This window comes from Rhipicephalus sanguineus, chromosome 9, assembly GCF_013339695.2.
Source record: "Rhipicephalus sanguineus isolate Rsan-2018 chromosome 9, BIME_Rsan_1.4, whole genome shotgun sequence".
In the NCBI taxonomy this organism is placed as follows: Eukaryota; Metazoa; Arthropoda; class Arachnida; order Ixodida; family Ixodidae; genus Rhipicephalus; species Rhipicephalus sanguineus.
The window spans coordinates 61,288,747-61,312,750 of NC_051184.2; the positions used below are offsets into that span (position 1 = coordinate 61,288,747).

At 48.4% G+C, this 24,004-nt stretch overlaps 1 protein-coding gene across 1 annotated transcript in view; it reads right to left on the reverse strand.

The window, feature by feature from the left end:
• Positions 1 to 24,004, reverse strand: part of LOC119405238 (E3 ubiquitin-protein ligase RNF220) — a 36,173-nt gene that overhangs the window by 11,956 nt on the left and 213 nt on the right. The window contains exons 2-7 of the mRNA XM_049419450.1: positions 23,909 to 23,978; positions 12,533 to 12,656; positions 8,971 to 9,043; positions 6,473 to 6,607; positions 5,288 to 5,556; positions 4,431 to 4,517 (exon numbers count right to left, since the gene is read on the reverse strand). Coding sequence (XP_049275407.1) covers positions 4,431 to 4,517; positions 5,288 to 5,556; positions 6,473 to 6,607; positions 8,971 to 9,043; positions 12,533 to 12,656; positions 23,909 to 23,978 — 758 coding nt within the window. The remainder of the gene's footprint in view (positions 1 to 4,430; positions 4,518 to 5,287; positions 5,557 to 6,472; positions 6,608 to 8,970; positions 9,044 to 12,532; positions 12,657 to 23,908; positions 23,979 to 24,004) is intronic.

A 24,004-nucleotide genomic window follows, 5' to 3' on the forward strand; every position in this document is an offset into this window, starting at 1 on the left:
GCAGAAGATACCGTGTGCCAAACCTTGGTTCGTTTCTGTCGAAACGGGTGGCCACGATATCGTTCCCTTCAAGTCTGCATGCAACCGTACTGGCAATCCAGGGCGGCAATCTCAGTTTGTAATGGAGTTTTGATGAAAGGCATGCGCCTCGTCATACCGCAGCGTCAAAGGGCCGAAGTCTTGAGTCACCTACATGATGGTCACCAGGGCATCACTAAATGTCGGGCGCGTGCGCGCGAGTCGGTGTGGTGGCCGGGACTAAGCTCAGAACTAGCAAAGCTAGTAACGAACTGCCGAGAGTGCAGTATGTCGCGCGAACAGGCTGCGCAACCAATGATTCCGTCCGATACCCCGATGCTGCCTTGGCAGAAAGTTGGCATTGATCTTTGCCAAATCAAGGGTGCAGATTATCTGGTCGTTGTCGATTACCTGTCTCGATATCCAGAAGTGGCCCGTCTGGCATCAACTACTAGCGATGACGTCGTAAACCATCTTAAAAGCATCTTTGCACGGCACGGTATTCCTGAAATGGTGTTCTCAGACAATGGAACACAATTTACCTCATCAGCTTTCCACTCCTTCTCTCAAGAATACGGGTTCAGGCATGTCACACCGAGCCCGAGATATCCACAGGCCAACGGAGAGGTAGAGAGGATGGTTAAGACGATAAAAGGTCTCATTCAGAAATCCCGTGACCCATATCTCGCCTTACTAGGGTACAGGGATACCCCTGGACCTTTGGGGAAAACTCCAGCTGAGCTCTTGATGGGCAGGCGGCTGCGTACTACGATCCCCCTGCACCCCAAAAAGCTTTCGCCCAAGGCCAGCAACATGAAAAGAGTTCGTGACAAAGATCGTGCTGTGAGGGAGAAGCAGAGGAGGAATTTCAATCGCCGGCATGCTGCTCGTAATATTCCACCCCTGCTGGCGGGAACCAGCGTGGGGGTCAACGACTGTAAAGCTGCAGGCGTAGTCATACGGAACGCCGGGAGACCAAGGTCTTACGTTGTCAGGATGGACTCTGGCGCACAAATCGAGAGAAATCGGAGGGCTCTCGTGCGGCTCGAGCCGAAGGCTGATGACGAGACCGGAAGTTATGACTTCCCACAGGGTGTAAGCTCGCCAAGCACAGCCAAAAATTTGCTCCATCCGCCAAGTGAGGAGACTGCTGAGTCAAATGTCGCTGATGACAGACAAACTGTTTCGTTGCCAGCGGAAGAACCAAGCGATTACGTGACACGCTCGGGAAGAAAAGTGATCGCACCGAAACGTTACGGTTACTAGTAGTGAAAATTCTTGGCGTCGTTATTCGTGAGTGGTTCTAGCGTATCCAGTGCCTGAAATGTATTGTGTTTTCAGTGAGACTCTTTTTCCACTTGTGCAGTGATACAGTACAGTGACTCAAAAAAAAAAAAAAAGGAAGATGTGGCGTTGCATCGAACGCGACCAGCGCTTCGAGGAACGCGTTGAGAACGCATCGACGTGCTACGCCATACGACCATGCGACGCCCGCGTTCCTGGACGGCTGCGGCGTCTGAACACACCGGTGACTGCTCCGCCCACTGAGGCTATAAAAGCAGGACAGACAATAAACGGGGGGCTTTTCTTGGTTTGGGGCTTGAACGCTCGTCTCTTGTCCATGTCTTGTCTTTTTCTTCTGCGCGTCTGCCCCGACACGGTGGCAGTAACGCGACACTGTACCACTACCCACACGCGCATGCCTGATCGGAACGAACAGAAATCTTTTCAGATTGCCTCGCGTACAAGCACGCGCGTTTTCACAACGCCGACGTCCGTTGTGCTACTCGGTAATTAAGACCAGTCAACTGCTGCTGTAATTGCTTCACTTTTTCTTGCTTCTTAACCTGTAGGCTTATAACGAGCTTGCCTTTACGTCAATGTCCCAAAGAGACAAAGGAACCAATATTTCGGAGGCGACCCAATTCTTTGATTTAGGTGTCTGGTAGTCGCATCCGCATCGTCGGCGTTCGTACGCCCTGGTTGAACTCCTTCATCCTTGAATGAACTCGGTGTTTCGTCGCGCTGCCGAAGGGGATCCCAGAGTCAACGTAGAACGAAGCGCGTGGTTGAGGTGTGCTCCGGCAGGTGCCGCAACGATACCAGATGCTCACAAGAAAACCGTGTGCTCTTTCAATGAGCTCATTCAATTAATTTTCGTTAATTATCCTGACAGTTGATTGACCCTTACCTTAAGTAAACGTATGCCCTGTTATCTTATGTGTCCATTATAACTCTTAACTTATTTAAACCATCGGTTTCGTATCAGTTTTATTTTTTACAAGACTTTTTTGAATGTTCGAAAAACCGGAAGTCCGGTAGCGCTTGGAAGAGAAACAAAAGTGCCACTTGGTGCAAGTGCCACTAATAATAACACACACACACACACACACACACACACACACACACACACACACACACACACACACACACACACACACACACACACACACACACACACACACACAAACACGGCGCACAGGAGAGGCCCTGTTGGCTGTCGTACACGGCTGCCTCCGGACGACGACGTGGTTTTGTCACCGCTGCTCCCACAACATGTATAAAAGGCAAGGAGAGGCAAGCACACAACGTCTGGTTGTGTGCGTACACGGACGCGACCCGGAGTATACAAACGACAGATTCGCCAAACATTTGCCCAAGCTGCGGAGGAGGCCGGAAGGACGCTTCGGTCGCGGTCGCCCGCGGCCACTTCCTTCGGGATGCCGCTCGACAAGTGACGGCCGCATACTTGCATCGAGAGTTGCGTATGACTCTCCCCGTGCCCCCACTTAACGAAGCAAAGAGATATATATGAAGACAGGGTGCGCGTTTCGCTGACGCTTCCAAGTACATATTTGCAGCGTGCACGGGGTCGGCGCCAACGTGAGAGAACACTTTCGTCGAGATTCAAGCAACGATTGCTTCACTATAGCACTGAAAGTTGAAATGCCAGTGCTTGTTTATTTGTTTACTTATTTCAAAAAAGGGGCAAACGGAGAACTTGAATAAAAGAAAAATTTACGGCAGCTTCGTACTAGTTATGCCGCGCCTGAAGGAAATTCGAAGCTGGGCGGCCTTCCTGGTTTCCGTTTTTCTTCCTTCCTCCCTTTCTTTCTCTTTCTATCCTTTTCTTCTTTCTCTCTATTTCGCGTTTCCTCTTTCTTTCTATCTCATTTTCTCTCTCACTATCTATTTCTTTCTGTTTTACTTTGATTCTCTCTCTTCCTTTGTCTTTCTGTCTTGCTCTGTTTTTTTCTATCTCTTTCTATCTACGTCTACTTTTTTTCTCTGTCTTTCGTCCTTTTCATTCGCTCTACTTCCCTTTCCTTTTTCTTCTATCTCTTTCTTTCTCTCTCTCTCTCTCCGTACTCGTTCTCTTGCTCATCAGAGTTATTCCATCCCACGCCGGACCAATCGGCGAACGAGTTCTGGGAGCGAAGCAGATGATGGAGAAGAGAGCGCGTGCCGGCCGAGATACTGCGTTCGTGATGATGATAGTTTTTTTGTTTGTTCGCGACTAACGGAATTCCTCCGAGCATAAATCACCTCCGCTGCTAAAATGTTCTGCAGCATGTTACTTTCTCTGTAACACTCGAAGGTGAAAGCCTGATGCATACTTGACAACGCTATTAAGTGACACCATCGGTTATCGCACTTCTTGCAAGGCATAACGAGCCGCAGTGTGAGGCGCGCACATTAAAGTGCCTTGACATTCTCAGTCGATTGTATTATCCCCCATATTGACCTCAAGCTTTACGCACCTCGCATGGTGCTGCGCTACCTCGGGGATCAGCCTACCTTGCAACGAGCGACGATGACGCGTGATCGCATGTTGTAAAGTCCCAATGACGTCAAATTTCGCTGCTTAGCAACGCCATCATGACGTCACACCATGACATTCCCTCTCCACACGCCGCTCGGTCGGTCTAAAGTCCCTAGCTTTTCCCCTGTTCTTTCTTAAGTACCGACAACCATTGAAGCGCCGGCGACGAATCTCATTGGGGCTAACGCTCGTTTTCGGTAGCCATGTTCTTCCTAACTCTTTTCCAGCACCTGGTGAAACGCGTCCCCCATTCACTAATGACAGGGGATTGACGGGAGGAGAAAGGCGCGTCGCGGTAGCATACTGTCCGCTGAAAGATGCGTGGCTAATGTACTTAGACGCACATGGCTTTGTAAATCTTCCAAGTTAGGAAGAAAATGGCGTCGGACGCCATGGAGCTGCGCGTGAGAGAGGGCCGTGAAAGGAGGCTAGTTGTCGGTACTGAAGTAAAAAGGAAAAATCTAGGGACTTTAGGTCGGTGGAAGTCACACGGATTTTTGTACCACTTTCTTTTCGCCTGCCGAGTTTTGCTCACGGTCACCGGGCAACGAGAGACTTAAGAAAGGAAAACGAAAGAGGCAGTACTCACGAGACCACGGCCTGCCGCAGTAGCCTCCTCTCACGCTCTTCGGTGGGCTCGCTGCTCGCCAGGGGAATAAGGTCTGCCTCCGAGAACCTTGGTCAAAGTCAAGGGTCAATCGAGCGTATGATAGAAGAAAAAAAAAAGTTTTCCATCGCAGTAAGGAATATGCGATAACAAGAGGACAACCTGTTTCTTGACTATGTAAAACGAGGAGCTCCTTCCGGAAACATTGCGCAAGGAAAACTAAAGGTTGCTGCAACGGACACATCCGCGAATGTGACCAAAACCCTCGGCACCTCTCAGACACGAGTAAGCAACAAGTATAACGGTAGATACCAGCCAACAACTTTTACAACTAGTTGCTCACATTATTTTCAACTACTCCCTAAGAAGACAAAATGCAGCCTCGGTAACTCAATAAGTTTTGCATTCTTGTGCTCTATTTTGTGGTGTCCTGGTGTTGTTGTGCTGTTCTAACATCCTAGTTTCTTGAGGCATCTTTTTTAATCCCCTTCCTCCCCCAATAGAACGAAACACTAGAATGTTGCTTATCTCCAGATCTTATCTCTCATCGGCCATTGAGGCTGATGTTAACACATCAGAAAAAAGGGAGTCCTTTTACTCTTTTTGGTGAGTCATGACGTGTCACATATATAACTCTCTCTAAAGATACACGTCAACTCTCTGAGGTCATTATACCGTCTTCGGCGAGTCGTGGGAGGCGAGACTCTCCAAAGAGAGTTGACGTATATCTTTAAAGAGAGTTATATATGTGGCAAGTAAGCTAGGACTCATTAAGACGAGTAACGGGTGCTCGTGTTTTTTTTTTTTTTTCTTACAGTGTTCATTCACGACAAGGATACTGCGCCCTGCCGTAGGCGTCACCGTCCACGTCCAGGTCGACGTCGTCATCGTCGTTCGCCGCGCGGCCGGCGGCGGTGGCGGCACCACTGCTGCTACTGCTGCCGCCGCCGGCGCTGGTGCTCGCCGTGGTCCAGCCGGCGGCGCGGAACCCGCCCTCCAGGAGCGCCGTGGCCCTGAGGCGACTCTGGCCGGCCCACTCGTACTCGTCGAAGGACTCGCCCACGCCGTCAACGTCGACGTCCTCGTCCATCAGGTCGCCGTCTTCCTGCTGCCGGCCGGCAACGGCGATCACACACGTCACGTGGTGCGACAACATACGCACGCGCACAAGCGGTACAAAACACTCGCGCAAGCACACAAACACACGCGTGGAATGGAGAGACAAAGCGGCAGCGAAGGCCTTTTGCTGTCAATCATATGAATACACAGGCACGCGCAGGGTTCTTTATTAGGGGGAGCCAAGTTTCACTGCAGCAGAACACTACCACCCTACCCCCCCCCCCCGCCCCCCGCCTTATTACTCGAGTCCGAAATAACACAAGCTTCGTAATGGATGAAAAAAAAAATGAAAACGAAGCGATGACGTGGTTCTAAGAACGGCCTGCCTTTGGTCCTCAGCTTTCCGGGGTAAAGGCGGCAAGTGAAAGGTTCTTTCAGGGCCATAACCCTGCACATTAAGGTCATGACGGGACAGGTCCGAATGAATAAAGGTATGAGGCAGGCTCCCCCGTTAGATGATTACGTAAGGCGGGTTCGTGGGTTTGCGGTATGGGTACCCAGCTTCGTGTATACCATGTTTCTCCGGTGCGGATACCCGGGTTTCGGTTACGGGTAAGCGGGTTTTACGTACGTCACAATACTAAGCCCGGAAGAAGCGCACAAGGGATACAGCTTACCCTCGATGAAGCGATAGCGCTGAATAGACAGGGACCGAGGAAGCGGACAGGACGTGCGCTGTACTCACAACTGAAATGTCAAAAATATTTGCTCTACTTCGCACGCGCTTGAGGCTTGGCACTAAGATTAACTTGTATTTTATTTTTTCTATCTTTCAGGATAAATTATTCATACCATACGCACGTCCTGTCCTCTTTCTGTGGTTCCTGTCTTATCAGCGCTACGGCTTCAATGAACGTAACAAACGAACTATAGCGCAAAAGTCCGTTCTCTTGGATTACACTTACCCTGGCGAGGCAACGATTGACATGCTCGGCGAGACGTTCTGGCAGCCCTCGAAGAGCGATGTGGCACACGGGACAGTGAACCTCGGTGCCCTGGCGCCTCTGGTCGCGGTTGGCGCGCACCTGCTCCAGGGACTGCTTCGAAAACGGCATCGAAGCAGAAGAAAGAAAAAAAAAATACAAGAGAACCCACTTGAGATCTGGGCTCTATATATAAACACCTTCCTTTTTTTTTGTTGTCTTTGTGGCCGATTGCTCTACTTGATAGTTTCCGATTCACCCGTGCTAATTGGGAGTCTCAAGAAACAACGCAGTAAAAAAACTGTAAAGCTAGTCTCGGTCCGCTAGGTCCCCACTTTCTCGGAGTGCGTCGGCGCCTGGTACTGTAACGAGTTCTACAACGCTTCGCGTTAGTTAATGTCAACAGTACTCAAACATGGTTAGTTCTTTTCTCTCTATCTCTTGATCTCTTTCTTTCTTTCTTTCTTTCTTTCTCTTTTTTTTTTAGGCCGACAACGACGTCGAAGCGCCCTACGACCGCTAGCCGTGTTAGTGCAGTAAGATGAAAAGTTGGACAAGGTAGAAAGCATCCGTTTTCTTACACACACGGCAACACTTCCAAGAGTGCAACTGAACGGGCGCCAAGTCTCAGCGCCCTTCCTATGCTTTCTTCGTGTTATATTCTTTGTTCGCGCCGATTTAAAGCATATGCCGCATTATTGCAATGGGGTTCAAGGAGTTGAGATGGAGAAAAGGAGTTTTTGGGCAGGTCATGCAGTAATGACACCAGGGGCGGCGCCAGGATTTTTTTTACTGGGGGGGCACCCACGACAAGTGGGTTCCTTCAGGGGGGCAGAGAGGCTGGGAACATATGCATTGTATTTTGACTATGCTTGCTCTTGGGGGGGCAAAGGGGGGGCTGGCGGAAATTTTGGGGGGGCTGGAGCCCCCCCGAACCCCCCACTGGCGCCGCCCCTGAATGACTCGTTGTCAGCTGTGGAAATGGAATGCATGCTGGAGTAACGAGAGAACAGCCGGGAGTATACCGCCGAAGGTTATGCGGATTGACGCGATCAGAGAACTTTCTGGCCGAGGATAAAGGCTACCTGCCGAAGAACGCGGCTTAAATAAAGGCTGCTGTAAGAACGCGGCAGCAGCTTGTGCTAGCTGCAGGGATGGAAGTGACTTTCCACTTTTTGGAGCAGATTTCGGAGCAGGAAAAGTGCCGCTTTGGAGCAGCCATAAGTGTTTTCGGAGCAGAAAAAAAAATGCTAATTTGAAGCAGCTATTGCTGTTTTAGGAGCAGATGACAAAATCATTCATACAACTCCTGCAGTTCAAAGCATCACCGAAGTGTCTCATAAATATTGTTATTTACTATGAAAGACATTTCACAGGGAACAATCAACGCAAACTGTAAGAAAACGAACAATTAAAAAGATGGTAGGTTATAGAATGTGCCGTGAAATAAGCTATATATTTAAAGTTGTAGCAGAAATGAGATCAAACCGATAAAGCTGAGTACCACATTATAGAAGTAACCACAGTCACATATAACTGCTGCCAAAGCACTAGTTGATAATCGGTGTTAGATCAAAGCAATCTCGGTCATTTTCGCATTTCGCAAAGATAACCTGCACATCAAGTTGCAAAAAAAAAGCTAAATGAGCTATATGATTGATATGCCACTACTTGTTGCATAAATTAAATCAGAGGCGATAAAGTTGCATACTAGCAGCATACTAGGATGATAGTAAACAGACTGTTTGCGGTTCCTTTAAGGCTTGCGGGTTCGTCACACGGTTCAAGTTCCCTGTCTTCATCTTCTTAGAGCCGTTTTGGAGCACGTTCGGAGCAGTCACTGACGAAAATCACAGTGAGGAGCAGCATGGAGCAGCATTTCTATTTTGGAGCAGTTTGAAGCGATTGGAGCAGCATTTCCATCACTGTTGTTGTTATGTACGGGGTCGACCACATCTGAGGACACCTCGTTAGTATTAATGCCGGTAAAACTAGAAACGTTGACTCTACTTCACGAGGGAAATGTCCGCTCTTTGACGTGTGGTCACGGTGTCTATTAACACAATACTAATTTTGAGAATTACGTATTAAACATAAGCTTCTATGACGTCTTGAATGCTAATGAGGTGTTCACCAGGGGCGTAGCCAAAAATTTTTTTCGGGGGGGGGGGGGTTCAACCATACTTTATGTATGTTCGTGCGTGCGTTTGTATGTGTGCGTGCATATATACGCAAGCAAATTTGAAAATTTTCGGGGGGGTTTGAACCCCCCAACCCCCCCCCCCCCCCCTGGCTACGCCCCTGGTGTTCACCTTCAATGTGGCCGACCCTGTACATGACGACACAGCAATAGCGCAAAATTAAGGACACTCTCAGCAGAGGCCAAGACCACCCTAGCGCTAGCGTTGTACTGTATACAAAGGAAGAATAGTCTTGAGAGCAAGTCACACGTCGAGTATAATACACACGGTGGTGCACACCTCCCGACGAGGGTTGGTCCTGTTGGAGCTGCCTGCTGGCGTCGAGTCGGACCGGTGCCTCCTCGCCACATTCCTGCAGAAGAAGGAACACCACCACGTTCTTCAAGTTTGAATTTACCGCCCAGATCGGTTGTTCCAATGTACGTGCCAATGTCTGATTGGATTAAAGGGACCCTGAGACTGGTTTGGCGATTGCCTACGAACCCTATACACAACACAACACAAGAAAACACAACACAACATGTAGCGCAATTCGTTCCCATCGTTGACAAACTGATTTGAGCGCTCCACGTAAATTATGGCACGACTAATGAAGCAAATAGACAATTAAGGCAACAAAAGCATTAGGCACATCATTTCTTGTTTCGTCAACTGTAATCTGATGATTTCGGCCTAAACTGAAAGGGATCGCTTTCAATTCAGGTCGAAATCATTACACCACAGTTCCGAAGGTCGCGGATTCGGTCCCTGCCGGCGGCAAGTTGTTTTTTCGTCCACTTCACTTTCTTCACATCTACATCGCAATTACTACCCTACACTTAAAACAGTACAATTAACGTCGCCTATACCTTCCTTCATGCAAGTAGCCAGGATTTTTTTTCGGGGGGGGGGGGGGGGGGGGCGGAGGGCAAGGCCTATTTGTTCGAAAGAAAGTATTTGCATGGCAAAAAAAAAAAAAAGTTGCCCAAGAATATAGAAGGCTGGACGAATTGCGGGGGGAGGGGGGGGGCTCCCCCCCCCCCCCCCGAAATGGCTTTATTGGCTTTATTATCTGCTGGTTTTCGTTAAGGTTGTGTCATGCAATACAGCTAAAGATACAAGAAACAATGTCCCGTATGCTTTCCCCGCCTTAATTGCCTGTCTGCTTTAATACATTCTAAAAGGACAGGGCGTGCAAACACGGACACAACAAAGAAGTCAGGACACCACAAACTCCGACTAACAACTGAATAGATGCACAACGGCGGAAAAGAAAAAAAGGCACGAAAACTTATCTGCGCATGCGCATGCCCATGCAATAGGCGAACCTATCAATCCGGCACGCGTAGGGGCCTACGCGAAAGATAACTGTTAAGGCATTTGATTTCATCTTTATGCAAGTTAATCGACAGCTGGCTCACGCATGCGCTACCACTATTCTCGATATGCCATGCCTCAATCATCAGACGCGTTTCTTCATGCCTATGTCGGTACAAAACTGCGCATTCACTGAATTTCATCATAAAGATGAAATCAAATGCCTTAACAGTTATCTTTCGCGTAGGCCCCCACGCGTTCCGGATTGGTAGGTTCGCCTATTGCATGGGCATGCGCATGCGCAGATAAGTTTTCGTGCCTTTTTTTCTTTTCCGCCGTTGTGCATCTATTCAGTTGTTAGTCGGAGTTTGTGGTGTCCTGACTTCTTTGTTGTGTCCGTGTTTGCACGCCCTGTCTTTTTAGAATGAATACTTACCAACTAGCTCCGCTCTCTGTTATTCTAAGCTGCTTCAATAGTTGTGTCTAACACGGTAACATACGCCGTGTAGCTTGGCGGTTCTCACCATTGTGCCGGCATCACTACTACTCCCAGAACCTGAGTCCACAGCGACGTGCCGCCATATACCAGAGACGTCATGCGTGATGTTCGCGCTAAAGTCACGTGACTCTCCCGTATGTGACGGCGACAGGAAGTTCCGCTACTGCGATGTTTAGGCTATGGAAACACGCTACGCAGTACAGAAGGAATCACACTTGTCTAGAGCGGTGGAGCGAGTGGCTGTGGACGCTGTTGTTTGCAGCTGCTAGCACACGTTAGCTGCAAGCTGCAGTTCATGCTTTAACTATGGCACAAGGACCTAGTGTGCGGTGCGACTATGTTAGGTATCATTACGGCGTCGGTCTTTCAATATTTCTGCAGAAAACCGCAGCCGAAGCGGCCGGCTGGGCGTTCTTGACAAGTTTGATTCCCTCTGTACTTGCGGCCGCTATAGCCAAGCCAAATGGAATGTTTCCGGTTTCGGCAGTGAAGCTCGTGCGCTGGAGGCACCGTAACAGAGCATGTTTTAATTACTTCTAAGACGCACGACAATGAACAGGAGTGAAAAAAAAATCTTTCGGTAAAACCATCCCCGTAGAAGGCGCCTTACCACTTCCGAAGCATAATGAAACTTTGCAAAGGAGCTTAGCGAGGGGCCCTCTAAGCGACTCGCCCAGCTGTCCTCCGCCTTTACATTTAACGACTATTTTGCGAAAGCAAAGGGTTTCGCTTTGTGCACTCGACAAACAATGAACTGCTAAGCAGGAGCCCTGGCCGCCTTTCCTGTGCGTTCCTGTGCTCACAACGTTGATGCATTACCAGCATCAAATAGAAAAACAACAACATGCAGACAAGGAAAGAAAAACTGAACGCTGGTTCTTACTGCGTTCTTACCATCCCCTTTTCTTTGCGTGTCTGAATAGAAATTCATCAAAGTTCAGTATTAAAACTGGCCCGGCTAACTGCCACAGTCATAAAACACGTTCTTAAAGGCCAACTCCGGCGATTTTTCGAGGTTGATGGATCTCAATGAAATTCGCTGGGTACGTTCCCTTGCACGTTTCCGTCATTTATGCCAAATTACAGGCTTGAGACATGCACAGATTGTTTGCAAATGAATTTTAAAGATTGTCTGCAAACGCCCTCCTGGCTTCCCACAATTATTGGCAACGTTGCGTCTGTGACGTCAATGTTGGGAAGGCGGCGGAAGTGACGCGAGGGCACCGCTAACTTCGGCGCTTCGGCCGCTACAGCGAGCGTCTGCTGTGCACAAGGCGACAGACAGCGTTGGTTTGACCGGCGCTTCGCTGGTCGTCCAGGCTGTCACAGTTTTCATACTCCGCGCCGGCGTGACCGGCATGCCTTGCCCGACTTCCGGTTCGTTCGTAACAACGTCTACGTCATACGTAGACAGTACACTCGGTTGGGTTTCGGTTTCGGTGTTGCGCTTTTTTGCTTATTTAAAATTATTTTCCAATTTACCGAGTATTTCTGCTATCGGGCCCGTAACAGGAGCGTCTCAGGAACATAAAAGCACCATTACTTTGACATGGCCAAAAAATCGCCGGAGTTGGCCTTTAAGGAAGCTCCGTGCCTATTCGAAGAATCTCGTGTGCCCCACTGGGTGTCCATAACACGCCATCTGTAGCATATTTCAGGCTCCCGAATTGCTTCTGACGCATGCATGCAATCAGGCAGCACCATAGCCACCAAGATCTGTTTCTGTTATCCAGAGAGGGCTGTCGCCACCGCTCATGTAGCGGCTTGTCGGCTAGCGCACCGACCTCTCGGCCCTCTGATTATGGTTCGATTGTGGGCGCGACAAACGAATTACTCTTAATTATCATTACAAATCACCATTACCTGTACATCTTCGTCTGTATATATCGTCATCAGTGTCTCTTAACTCGAGCTCAGCTGAATAAAAGCAGTTCCTCGCAAGCGCAGTCATCTGTCGCGCATGCGCTACATCCGTTCCAGCGACCGGGGTTAGATGTCAGCGCAAAATGTGCATGTGGTACGTGAATAGACCAATGTGTGTGGTACCTGGCGATTCCTTGCAGCCTGTCCACTTCTAGCTGCCAATGCTGCTGCAGCTCTTGCTGCCGGAGCGTGACGCCGCACACGGGACAGCCGAAGGTGGCCGCGGGGAGGCTGCGACGCTTGGGCCCTGCGCAGTTGTGGGCAAGCCGGAAAAAAAAAAGAATTAAAAAAAATTGAGGCGACCCTCGACTTAAGTGTCTGGTACAGTGGCGTTCGCACGTCAGCGTTCGTCGGCCTTGGTCTATCCCTCGGTTTAACTTGGCGTTTCGTCGCGCTATAGACCGAAGCAGATCTCGGAGGCCACGTAGACAGAAGCGCGCGGTTGAGATCTGCTCCGCCAGGCGCCGCAACGATTCCAGCCGCTAAAAAGTAAAGCAGTCTGCTTTTTCGAAGAACTTGTTCAATTAGATTTCATTAATTATCCTGACAGTTAATTTACTTTTATCTTTAGTAAACTTATGTTCCGATATTGTATGCATCCAATATAAAACTCTTAACCTGAATGAGAACCATCGATTTTGTACCAGCGTCATTTTTTAGAATACTTTTTGTGAATATTCGGAATACTAGAAGTATAGGAGCCCGACCGGACGTGCTTAGAGGAGAAACGAGAGTGTCACTCGGTGATCGCGCCACTAACACAAATAAATAAATAAATAAATAAATAAATAAATAAATAAATAAATAAAGGGAGCATTGCACTAGTGGTGCCAAGCCTGAAGGAAGTGGGGAGCTAGGCGGCCGTCTTTGTTTCTCTTTACTTTTCTCTTTCTTCATCTCTCTCTTTCCATTTCTTTATTCTCTCTATTTTTCTGTCTTTTTTTTTTGTCTTTCTTTCTATGCAATGCTTCTATCACCAAGAATGTTCCGCTTCGTCTTTTTTTTTTGCAATCTATGTTTCTCTCTCTCTCTGTACTCTTTCTCTCGCCCATCCGAGTTATTGCACCTCACGCCGGACAAATCGGCGCAGCGGGAGAGCGCGCGCCGGGCGCACATGTTCGGGGAGCAAAGCATGCAGGGGACGAAGAGGACGAAGACAGCGCGCGCCGGCCGAGCTATTGTCTTGCACGCGCTCGAAAGGCGGAGGCCATTCACGACGACAGTTTATGCGAACGCGTAACGGCATAACAAAAAGCAGAGCAGCCCCGCAGTAAATTGCAGGCTCTTATTACCTGAACCTCGCTGCCGTGCGATTGGCTAACGGGGCAAGACACGTACACGCATGGCTGTCGTCAATGTGTCCCAGGATTTTCTTTAACATCGACGTTTGCTTCGCGTGGCTGCACACTTAACGAAAAGAAAAAATCGAGTCCCTCGAATCCTCTATGATGGTGACGATGACATTGATGCGCATTATTGCAGTTACATTTCGTGGTCTGACGCTCCAAGACAACGACATGACTACCAGGCTACATGACTACATGACTAAATGGGGCCTGAGCATCAATTCTGACCAAGTGGGGCTCATTAGCGTGCACACGACGAGTAATTAAACACGTCACGCTGCCCATTGCGCGGACGTGCATTAACGGGTAGGGGTCTTCACATGGCATATGTTTCAGCACTGCAAAGACGAGCGTCTGGACTTGTCTCACTTCATTCTCGTTGTACTAAATCACACTTACCCGCACGTACGTCTCGCTCTCTCATCCACTTTCCTTTAGTCCGGTAACAGTTAACCAGGCTGTACATGCTCTCCAGGCCGACCATTCTTATTTTATCTTCATTAAACACCGTATACTTCTCACACTGTTCTCACACGTCGCTGTACCTTGTCTGCGGCAAGGAACAGCGACGTCCTTGTCTGTCTTTTTGTGGCGTTAGCTACACTTGGCTAGCCGGAGCCGATTTCGCGTGGATCCTCATGAGCCGTGCTGCGCATGCGCGAGGATCAGTGATGTCACATAGCTGGCTCACCGGAGCCGGCATCTCACGCGCTCTCCGCCACCGCCGCGCGCGACTCTCCGCTGCAGGTCTGCGCGTTCGGGAGGAGTGGCGTCGTAGCCGCGGCAGACACACTGGCACCGGCGCGCGCGCAGCTATTCGCCTTCGCTGTGCAGTCGCCGTCTGACACTGCGCTGGGGCCGCTTGATAGCGCCTCTGACTGGCGTTTGCAGGTGAGTAACGCCATGGAGAAGGAGAGCGCAAATGCTGCTCGACGGCGCAGAAGAGCCGAGAAGCTTATCTCATCGGATCCCGAAGTAGTTGCCTGGCAATTAGCGGTTCAGCGTACGAAGAATGAACAGAAGGAGGCTAATAATCCTAGACAATCTGGAAGGCTAAGAATATTCATCTGAACCTTTGCTAACGCTACGTATATTCTGGCATAGCCGAGCTAAGCCACTACAAAATTTTTTTGTCCCTCTGCTGCTCAGGCCGCTGCTCAGACCAGTGTTAGATATGAACCAACTAGCTCCCGGTGAATACCGTTTTGACATCTTCTGGTTTTAAGCACCCCGGTGCCTTCACATTTCGCCCACTTCACTATGCAGCACCGAGCTCGGGAATCAAACCCGCGTCCCCGAGCTGAGCAGCGCAACACCTTACCTACTAAGCTGCCACGGCGGGCAGGGTATTCGCATTAGAACCTCCTTTGAAACGGTACGACTTTACGCCGTATGTTCCACTTCGAAGAAGTTTTGCTTCTATATGCTTCTAATCGCGCTGATGATAGCGTAAGCAGGCACGTAGCCGGGGGGAAGGGGGGGGGCTCGCCCCCTTCCCCCCGAAATTTTGGTGAAGTAGGTGTTTTTACGAAAAATAAATAATGAAACAAGGTGTTTGCTCAAATAGTCTGTTTTCGGCAAGTGCCCCTCCCCCCCCCCCCCCCGAAAAAAATTCCCGGCTACGGGCCTGAGAGTAAGTAATGGTCTTTAGTGACACTACCTTTGAAACGAGCGGCGACCAGTAGCCACAACCAGATGTCATTTCGTCTACAGATGGCTTGCACTGACGTCACTGAAAGCGCCCTGTTGGAGCACCAGCATGTGGGGACGCGACGCTTCCGATGTCACACTAATGTTTATCAAAATATCACACGCAGGTTCTTTCATTATTCGCGCACAGGGACGTTGCTGCCGCGTCGTTTTCACATAGACGCAACTTGTTTGTCACCAAAGTCGCCATCGTGGAGTACCAGTTCCTTTCAGAAGCTGCGTCCATGACGTCACATGCAAGCCATCTATTGCAACCTAGCATTCCGGCTTTATCGTTCCGACTATTTGTTTTTATTTTTTCCTTCTTCGCGCAAGGCTCTGTCTCTATAATGCTATAATGCCACGTCTGCAACGACTCCGGTTTTACCAATCCTTTAAAAAATTTTCCGTATCTGCCCTAAACCGCTGAGAACTTACTACTTCCATCCACTTTTAGTATACCAGAGCTTATGATGCCTGGACGTCTTCTACGGGTTTTGATGGGCGAAAACACTGGCATTCCACTACAACGCGTTGAATAGCAGCTTCCGAGCAACTGTGGCAGTAAGTGGAGCTCTGACGACGTAATCTTGCGACGACATACAAGCTGGTTGATCCGGCCCTACAGTACAGCCCTGATGCGAGTCCGGCAGATTTCTTACTGTTCCCAAAGCTCAAGTGAAGCCATAAAGGTCACCGTTTCGACGGTGTTCCCGCCGTGTCGAACGGGCCGTCACAGAATCTCTGAAGGAGATCTAAGCAGCTAACTTTCAGGGAGCCCCTGCAGCGTGGGTATAGCCTTGGAATCGGTGTATTGACGCCCCGAGAAAAATATTTCGAAGAATTTAAATAATATGCACCGACAGGATCAATAAATTATTTCTGCCAAATCAAGTCTCATTACTATACGGACAGACCCTGCACGTTCTTAATAACTTAGTATGTATTTCATAGAGTTCTTGGGGTTCGCGGAAACATGGCTCTTCTGGGCAAAAAAAAAGACCCGAGAAAAAAAATCTTTAAAAGCCCGGGAGTCTTCGGGAAAAGTGCGTCAATGCCGAAGCCTGCATACGCCACCAACGGCCGGTAATGCGTACAAGGTCGTACATTGCATTTCAATGCAGTGCACGAATGCGCGGCGTTCGGCTTGTTTGTCAGGCACGTAGCGATGCTCTGTGCAACTGTAGTGTGAGCAGAACCGTAACAAGGAGTTTTTCGCGCAGAACCCTTTTTTTCTATATGCACGTAACGCGAATGAAAATGAGTTAATTAGGCGAAGGCCAGCAAAGCCACTTTTCAGCGTAATGGCAGCGTCTGAAGAGGGAAGAAATTTGAAATTAGGGTGACGCAATGTAGGGCATCCGGAGTTACCAGAACTGTGCTTTTTTTCTACAACGGCTGATATAAACGCTAAGAGCTGTGAAAAAATACGGTAAATTTTCAGACAATTTTAGAACTGCATAAAATAAAGAGAGGAATTTAACCATGCAGCGTGCGAAAAATCGCTACTCCTACACAGAAAGCAGAGAAGCTTGCTTTCCAGAGCTATAGTATTTGAGTGTTTGTTTTTTAAAATACTTTTTAGGGGTGACACCAATACTCCACATTACTGAATATGGAATGTAACAGTCGGTGCTCGTAAATGAGAATATTTTTCGAATAGTTAACGAATGTTTCAAAACGTAAACTGCTCCCGAATAAACATTAAAGTGGTGCAAGACTACGATAACTAATCCCCGCGGGCATGGTGTCGGTATCACGAGAATTTTACGTTAGAGATAGCCCAACGTGCTTAGTGGTGTAAAAAAAAGAAAGACGTGCGCGTTTGGACGCGTAAGTGTCAAGTGAGGAGGCCAGATCACGTGCTGATGTTCGTCGACGGCGAGAGCTAGCATTGAAAGCTGGCGGTACTACTATTCTGACGACCCGATTGACAGCGAAATATTTGACACAAGAGTGAGCCTAACAGCTACATGAAAGTTTATATCAGGCAGTTTTCACGTCCGCCGTATCGTTTATGCGCCTCCCCCCCCCCCCTCCCCCCCAAAAAAAAGTAAAAAAAAGAAACCTAGGTAGTAAGAACGGTTTATACGCGTTCCCATCAAGATTTTATCTTACCCCTGTTGTGCCAGAGCTGTCCACAAAAGTTCGTTACGCTGGCTTCATTCATTCATTCATTCATTCATTCATTCATTCATTCATTCATTCATTCATTCATTCATCCAGACAGCAGCCGCAGCAGTGCGATCCCTTTCATATCATCAACCATACAGCATGGAGCCAGGAACAAAAAGCTGGGCGTAGCTTGCACTACAATGGCGCAAGGGAGCCAGCGGAGCTGATCGGCACCTGTAGCTATAGTCCTGGCCTTTAGAGGTTTTGCTAAGTTTTTCTGTTTTGCAAGGTTATATTGCTAGGTTTTGCTAAGTTCTGCGAGGTTATGCTAAGTTTTGCTAGCCCATGCTAAGTGTTGCGAGGCGATGCCCAGACTCGCCATGTTCCACTCTATCAGTCTAAGCCAGCCTTCAGTCCCGGTACGTGCTCCCGCATCACAGACGAGTGCAGCGTTGGCGGGTGGTAGCCACTGGTGCTCAGCTTCGGGCCAGGACCAGCTATAGGTGCCGATCACGTCCACTGTGCCTCAAGCCTTGCGCCACTAGTGCAAGCTACGCCCAGCTTTTTACGAGACGAGCAGCCGGCCTTGCCAGGCAAGGGCTAGGTAGCCAGATAGCGAAGCTATGCACAGATGCGCCAGGGTTTGCTAGGCAACGCGAGGTGACGTCATCGCTCCGTCAGTATTTTTGTCCACGACGGACGGACTAACGCTAGTCTTATATAGCTCCGCTGTTAATACAAAAGGGTGCATGGAAGAATACGCAAGAAGAGACTATTCTCAAATTTTCAGAAGAGAAGTGTAAAATGCTGTACTGCGCTGAAACCCGGCGCCAAGCTGATGATGCCACTGTCCTCAACCGGCGGATTGTCTGATGCAACAGGCCTACCGGTTGTCTGATGCAACCGAGTGCACGCCTGCGGATTGTCCGATGCAGCGGAGGGCGAGCTTGCAGATTTTCTGACGCAACCGACGCCAAGCCCCCGAGCCCATTAATCTAACTCGAACAGTAAACCAGCGGCGTTTCCTGATTGGAATCTTCGATCTGCTGGCTACTTGCAATGGATTCCCGGGCGAGCGAAAATATACGTCCTCCCGGGTCATCCCCGCGCTTTTCAGTGCGGCCCCGTTAACCTTAGCCTCACTCTCGTCCCTCGGGTCACGTGACCAGCGAACGGCAACGCCGGCAAAGGGTCGACTAAGTCAGCGCAGTAAAATGTTTCGTTCTCTCACAAACGCCATCACTGCTTCATCGATCAGTTCGGCGCAGAAGTGGCAGCAGGCTGGCTGAGAGGCACGAAACCTTAACACCCATTAAAGATACTGACAACCGATCTGTATGGTCCCCGTTTCCTTTAGTGCAACAGAACGCTTACCGGTCAGAGTGTCTAATCACGGAGTGGTAACGCGAAAAACGCCGGGAAACATTTTTTTTTTCATCTTAACTTTTCGATCTGCAGCGCCCACGAAGTCGTACACGCAACACACGCTGCGGACGGTGAAAGGTGTGAGTGACCGCGGTTCGCGTTCATGCGCTGCGGTTCACTGCGCATGCGCCGCGGCCCGGGATGTTCCCACTATTGCCGCGAAGGCGGCGCCGCTTCGTCAATTTCTTTTGCTTCGTTATAAGCATATAATAAAGCGGGGACGACTAATAATGTGCAGACAGTAATCTTTAGCTCGAACTGTGGTGACCCTAAACAAAAGCACGCTATACGTACAGCAATCCGAACGACTCATCCGTAAAGTACCGAAGCTTGTCCCCAGGTGACGCGGCGTTCCGGCCTTTGCTAGAGTGCCTCGATGCGCGCGCCCCCGCTTAGAGTGCGGTCATTCTTTGAAAGGGTCGACGCCGCCTCGACTCGCGCGTCCGCCATGTTTTAGCCCACGCCGCGCTTTGGTTAAACGTGCATGCTGCGCCTACCGCCTTGTCGCCCGTCTGCTCCGCCGCGAGTCCCGCAGGATGACTGGATGTTGCGTGCCACAGTGCACGAACCATTCTAGGAATGGCTGGAAGATGTTTTCTTTCCCAATTAAGGGATCCTAAAAGAAGACTTTTATGGACAGTGAGGATAAAGCGTGACAAGTGGCAGCCGACGAATGCCTCCCGTGTGTGCAGCGTGAGTATTGCAAGCTTTGTTGCTGTTTCCCATCACCTTTCCTTTGCTACGTCGGGTGCTTTTGGGACGATTTCTGAAACGGCGTATATGTTACTAGTAACGCAGTCACAGAATAGACTATTGTAAGTTATGTGTGTGCCGTGGTTTTGAGTGCGAGTTGGTGCCTCTTCAGCGCGCATTGTCGCACTTGAACACGATCGAACGTTGAGCGAACTGGTAATGCCAAATGGTTTTATCGCGTTTGAACCATTCGCATAAATTTGGCGCTGTTTTCGGGGTGTGCTTGGAAAACGTGCTTTCATTGTCGCGAGCATCTCCTTTTGTTTTGTTTTTTTATGCACGAAGGTGTGATAATGAATATTGTCGCGTCTATAGTGAACTGCAAGTATTTCGTACGAGTTGTGTTTTCTTTCCTAGCAGGAACTAGAAATCGAGAATGTTATTTTTCGTTATCCGGTGGAATAATTTGCCAGAATTGCTTTCTCTGAACAAACGCTTTCTTGTGTACATTACCATACGCGGTCATTAGTTTCAACGCGGCATTCACAGCGCTGAAAAACATTGAAACATTACATAAGTATAGTCGTTTCCGCTGCGATTAATTAAGTGAGCTCTCACTGCTCTCAGCTAGATTAAAATTTCATTGCCAAGCAGCACACAGGCAACCACAATGACTTTTCGCGCACATTCATGCAAACACTAACCAAAAATATTCGCATGATGGTGGTTCTCCTTAACAAATAGACTTACGGTGCAGCGCGTGCTGCCGTGCAATTGCGGCTATTAGAACATACGATCGCCTGTCTACAGCTGTGCAAAGCCTAATTTATATATGCATACCTATATTCACGCGGACTTAACATGTGCTTCAATGTCATTAGTGCATGCGGACCAGTTGGCTAATAGCGGAGTTAGCAGGCGTAGAGCCAGGACCTGCCTGAGCGAGCCCGTAATGATGAATGGGACGGAAACGTTGCGCTCCGGTATATTCCATTTCAGTTTATTTTCACTCCATATCTCTAATGTAGCCGTCAAATCTGCGCGCGCTGTCTTCAAATTTTTATATTTCGCTAATTCGTTCGCTTCACTAGGTGCGTTTCTCGCTCAAATTAAGAAAGATTGCTTAAGAAAGACGCGCAAATTGCATTGCGCGTCTCAATACTGCGTGTCTCATTTCGAGAATTCGAGCTGGAATAATTTCAGACGTACATGAAAGCATACATTCTGCGCCTTTATGTAAAGCGCATTATTGCACGCTTTTCGTTTCGGCAGTCCCGGGAATGATACTTTTCAATCATTGCTTTCTAATAGACAGTATTCCGCATCTTCAACTTTCCTGAATAAAGCTAAACTGTCATGCCTTCAAAAAGACACCGCACGAACATATATACCCGCAAAGTATAAAAGTAAATAGTGATGCCTGCAGCTCTCAGGGATCCAAAGCAGCTGTGCGCCGCTCAGCCACAGCCCAGCGGCCGCGCTGGCAGGGAGTATCACTGCGTTCTGCGACACCTTTAGGCGCAAAGTATTCGATTACTTGTTCTGATGCATGCCTGGAAACTTTTAACTAGCGACTTCCGTGAACGATTTTGGGTTTGCGAGGGCAAATCTGGCACAAAGTGTTTTTACTCGAGAGCAAAAGGCTGCGAATCCGCGCGCCGGCAGTGCGCGCCTTGACGATTGGGCTCAGTAATGGCGACCGCTGTAGCAGACGACGCGCTTGTCTCCACCCTGAACGGAGCGGAGGCGAACGAGCGCATCGAGGCACTCTAGCCTTTGCGACTTTCAAACGCAACTTAATAACACAAATCCTATTCCAATCGCAAGTGCAGTGCTCGATAACGTCACCATAATTCACAGTCTTACCACTTACAAAAGTGCCATGTGACCTGTCCTGGCAGGTTTTCAGTCCCTTTAAAACACATATATGCCCAGACTCAGAAAAAATGACAAAACAATTTTTTTTTTCACAAGAAGTGTACTTCTGCCCTCAAAAGAAAGCGCGCGTTCTTTAATTACTGCCAGGTAAACGCAACACTGTTTTTCAAGCCGTCCTATACGTATAGGACACTGGGCATTAGGGGTGCTATGTGCGGGTGTGGTAAGCCTTCAGACATTTCACGTGCACGCCGACATTGCACTTCTTCCTCTGCATGACGTCTTTCATACAAAGCACGCGTTCGCCCGGAGAAAGCGGTCGGCACGTGGCAGCATGAAAAGCAAGCAATGTGTAGCCTTGCACACGTTGAGAATGAGGCCTGATTGATGTGCTGTAGGTGGCGCTAGTCATCAGCTAAAGAAATAGCGATGTTAGAGTGCATCGAAGAAGCGTCCTATACGTAGGACACTGGGCATATATGGGTTAACGGCCAAAATGCTATAGCCATGCGACAAACCACAGCACCCTAGTTAAGCGCGCGTATAGTGTTTTCTCTTTAACGGTGCGTTTGAGTCGTTGATTCATATTACACCACGCGACGAGCAAGGCGAGTGAATACCCGAGCTTCAAAAAAAAAATGAAAAAAAAATAAAAAAACAAAACAAAGAAAACGACTACTGAGCATTAAGCAAATGCTGAGCAAGAGTCCGCTTGGCGCAAGTCTCTTAAATAATTAAGGACAGATGGCGCCACTAAACACGGGTTTCATTCGCAGCTTCCCGAAATGAAATAGAGTTAAACCTAGATATAACGAACTTTAATACAATGAAATTCTCGATATAACGAAGCATTTCCGCTTTCACAACTTCATCTCCGTATTTTGAACTTCAATATAGCGAAGCGTGTTTGACCACGATTTCAATACAACCAAGTTTCACTGCTGACCCAGAGGAAGACCGAAGCAATAAAGTGAAAATTCTGCTGGGGCCAGTAGTCATATATGGTCGAGCTGCACGTGATTTTTGCAAACGCTTATTCTATGTTATCACACTACGTTGGACGTTTATTTCTTTCGGGTTCACGCGTGACGTGTGGCCGCTGTGAAGAGGACTTCGTCGCCGGCGTGGCGTCAAGCTGCGGTCGCCAGACCACGGGTTCAAAAAAGTTTATTTTTTGTTTCGCGTTATTGAAATTAAGCTTTGAGCCGCCGTATTATTCAAACAATGTTCCGACATTCCCGCGCAAAAAGCGTTCGGCGACTGTACTTACATTGAAAGGTACATTTTCTATTTAACGAAAGTCTCGATATAACGAAGTAAATTGATGATTTCGGAGACTTCGTTATATCGCGAGGCTTAATAACCAAAACGGAGCTGCAGAAAGCTGTACGGGCTTTCTTCGGGAGCACATATTTGTGGTTTAGCTGGTTCTTTGCGGTAAGTCAGGCACAAGCGCTGAAATGACAGGGACAATAAAAATGCATAGGAAGGAATGAGCTATACGCTGTCTTGTAGATGACAGTGCGGCCTTGATTTGACTTATCCCGCTCGGGGAAGGCCGCAGAAGCGTGCTCACTAAAACCTCTCACGTTACGAAATTGGTCGTGCGAGGGAATTTCAGACAATCGTTGTGCTAGACACACTACTGAGCCTTTAGCGGCTGGCCCAAGAGTCGCGGGTTCGATCCCAGCCGCGGCAGTCGCATTTCGAAGGATGCGAAATGTTAGAGGCCCATAGGTACACATAAAAGAAGCCCACGTGGTCGAAATTGCGGGAACACACCACAACTGCCTGCATCATAATCATATGAGGTTCTGGCACGTAAAATTCTAGATATTATTATTATTATTATTATTATTATTATTATTATTATTATTATTATTATTATTATTATTATTATTATTATTATTATTATTATTATTATTATATCATTAGCGAACACGGTCGGCCGACAACAAAAAACATTTATTTGTTTACTTATTTACAATGCTAAGCTCACTTTGAGGCAGTGGCGGGATTGTAAATTCAGTACAAGAAATAAGTGCTCGGAAATAATCAGAAAATGCCATTCACAATAGGCACTACATAGACATCATAAGGAACAATGTACGCTATAAGTTGGGAACCGCTAAGTTAGGAAAAAATAAACTCGGACAAAGTTTTCAGAAAATAATGCAGCGGATGTGCAGTTTACTATACTTCCAGCAAAAGATTCCACTATCACACAGTGCACGGAAAGAGTAAGGACAACGAAAAACGAACGAAGAGTTTCCTTAATCTGGCCGCTGACTTGCAAGATTGACAGTAATCTCTATCCGGCGTTACAGTGCCCGGAATACCGGAGGCCACTCACTCAGGTGTCGCGCACGCGCGTCATCAACATCGATGTCCACGTCGGCACTCTCGTCAGTAGAGGAGATGATCTGGCAAAGAGAAAAAAAAAAGAAAC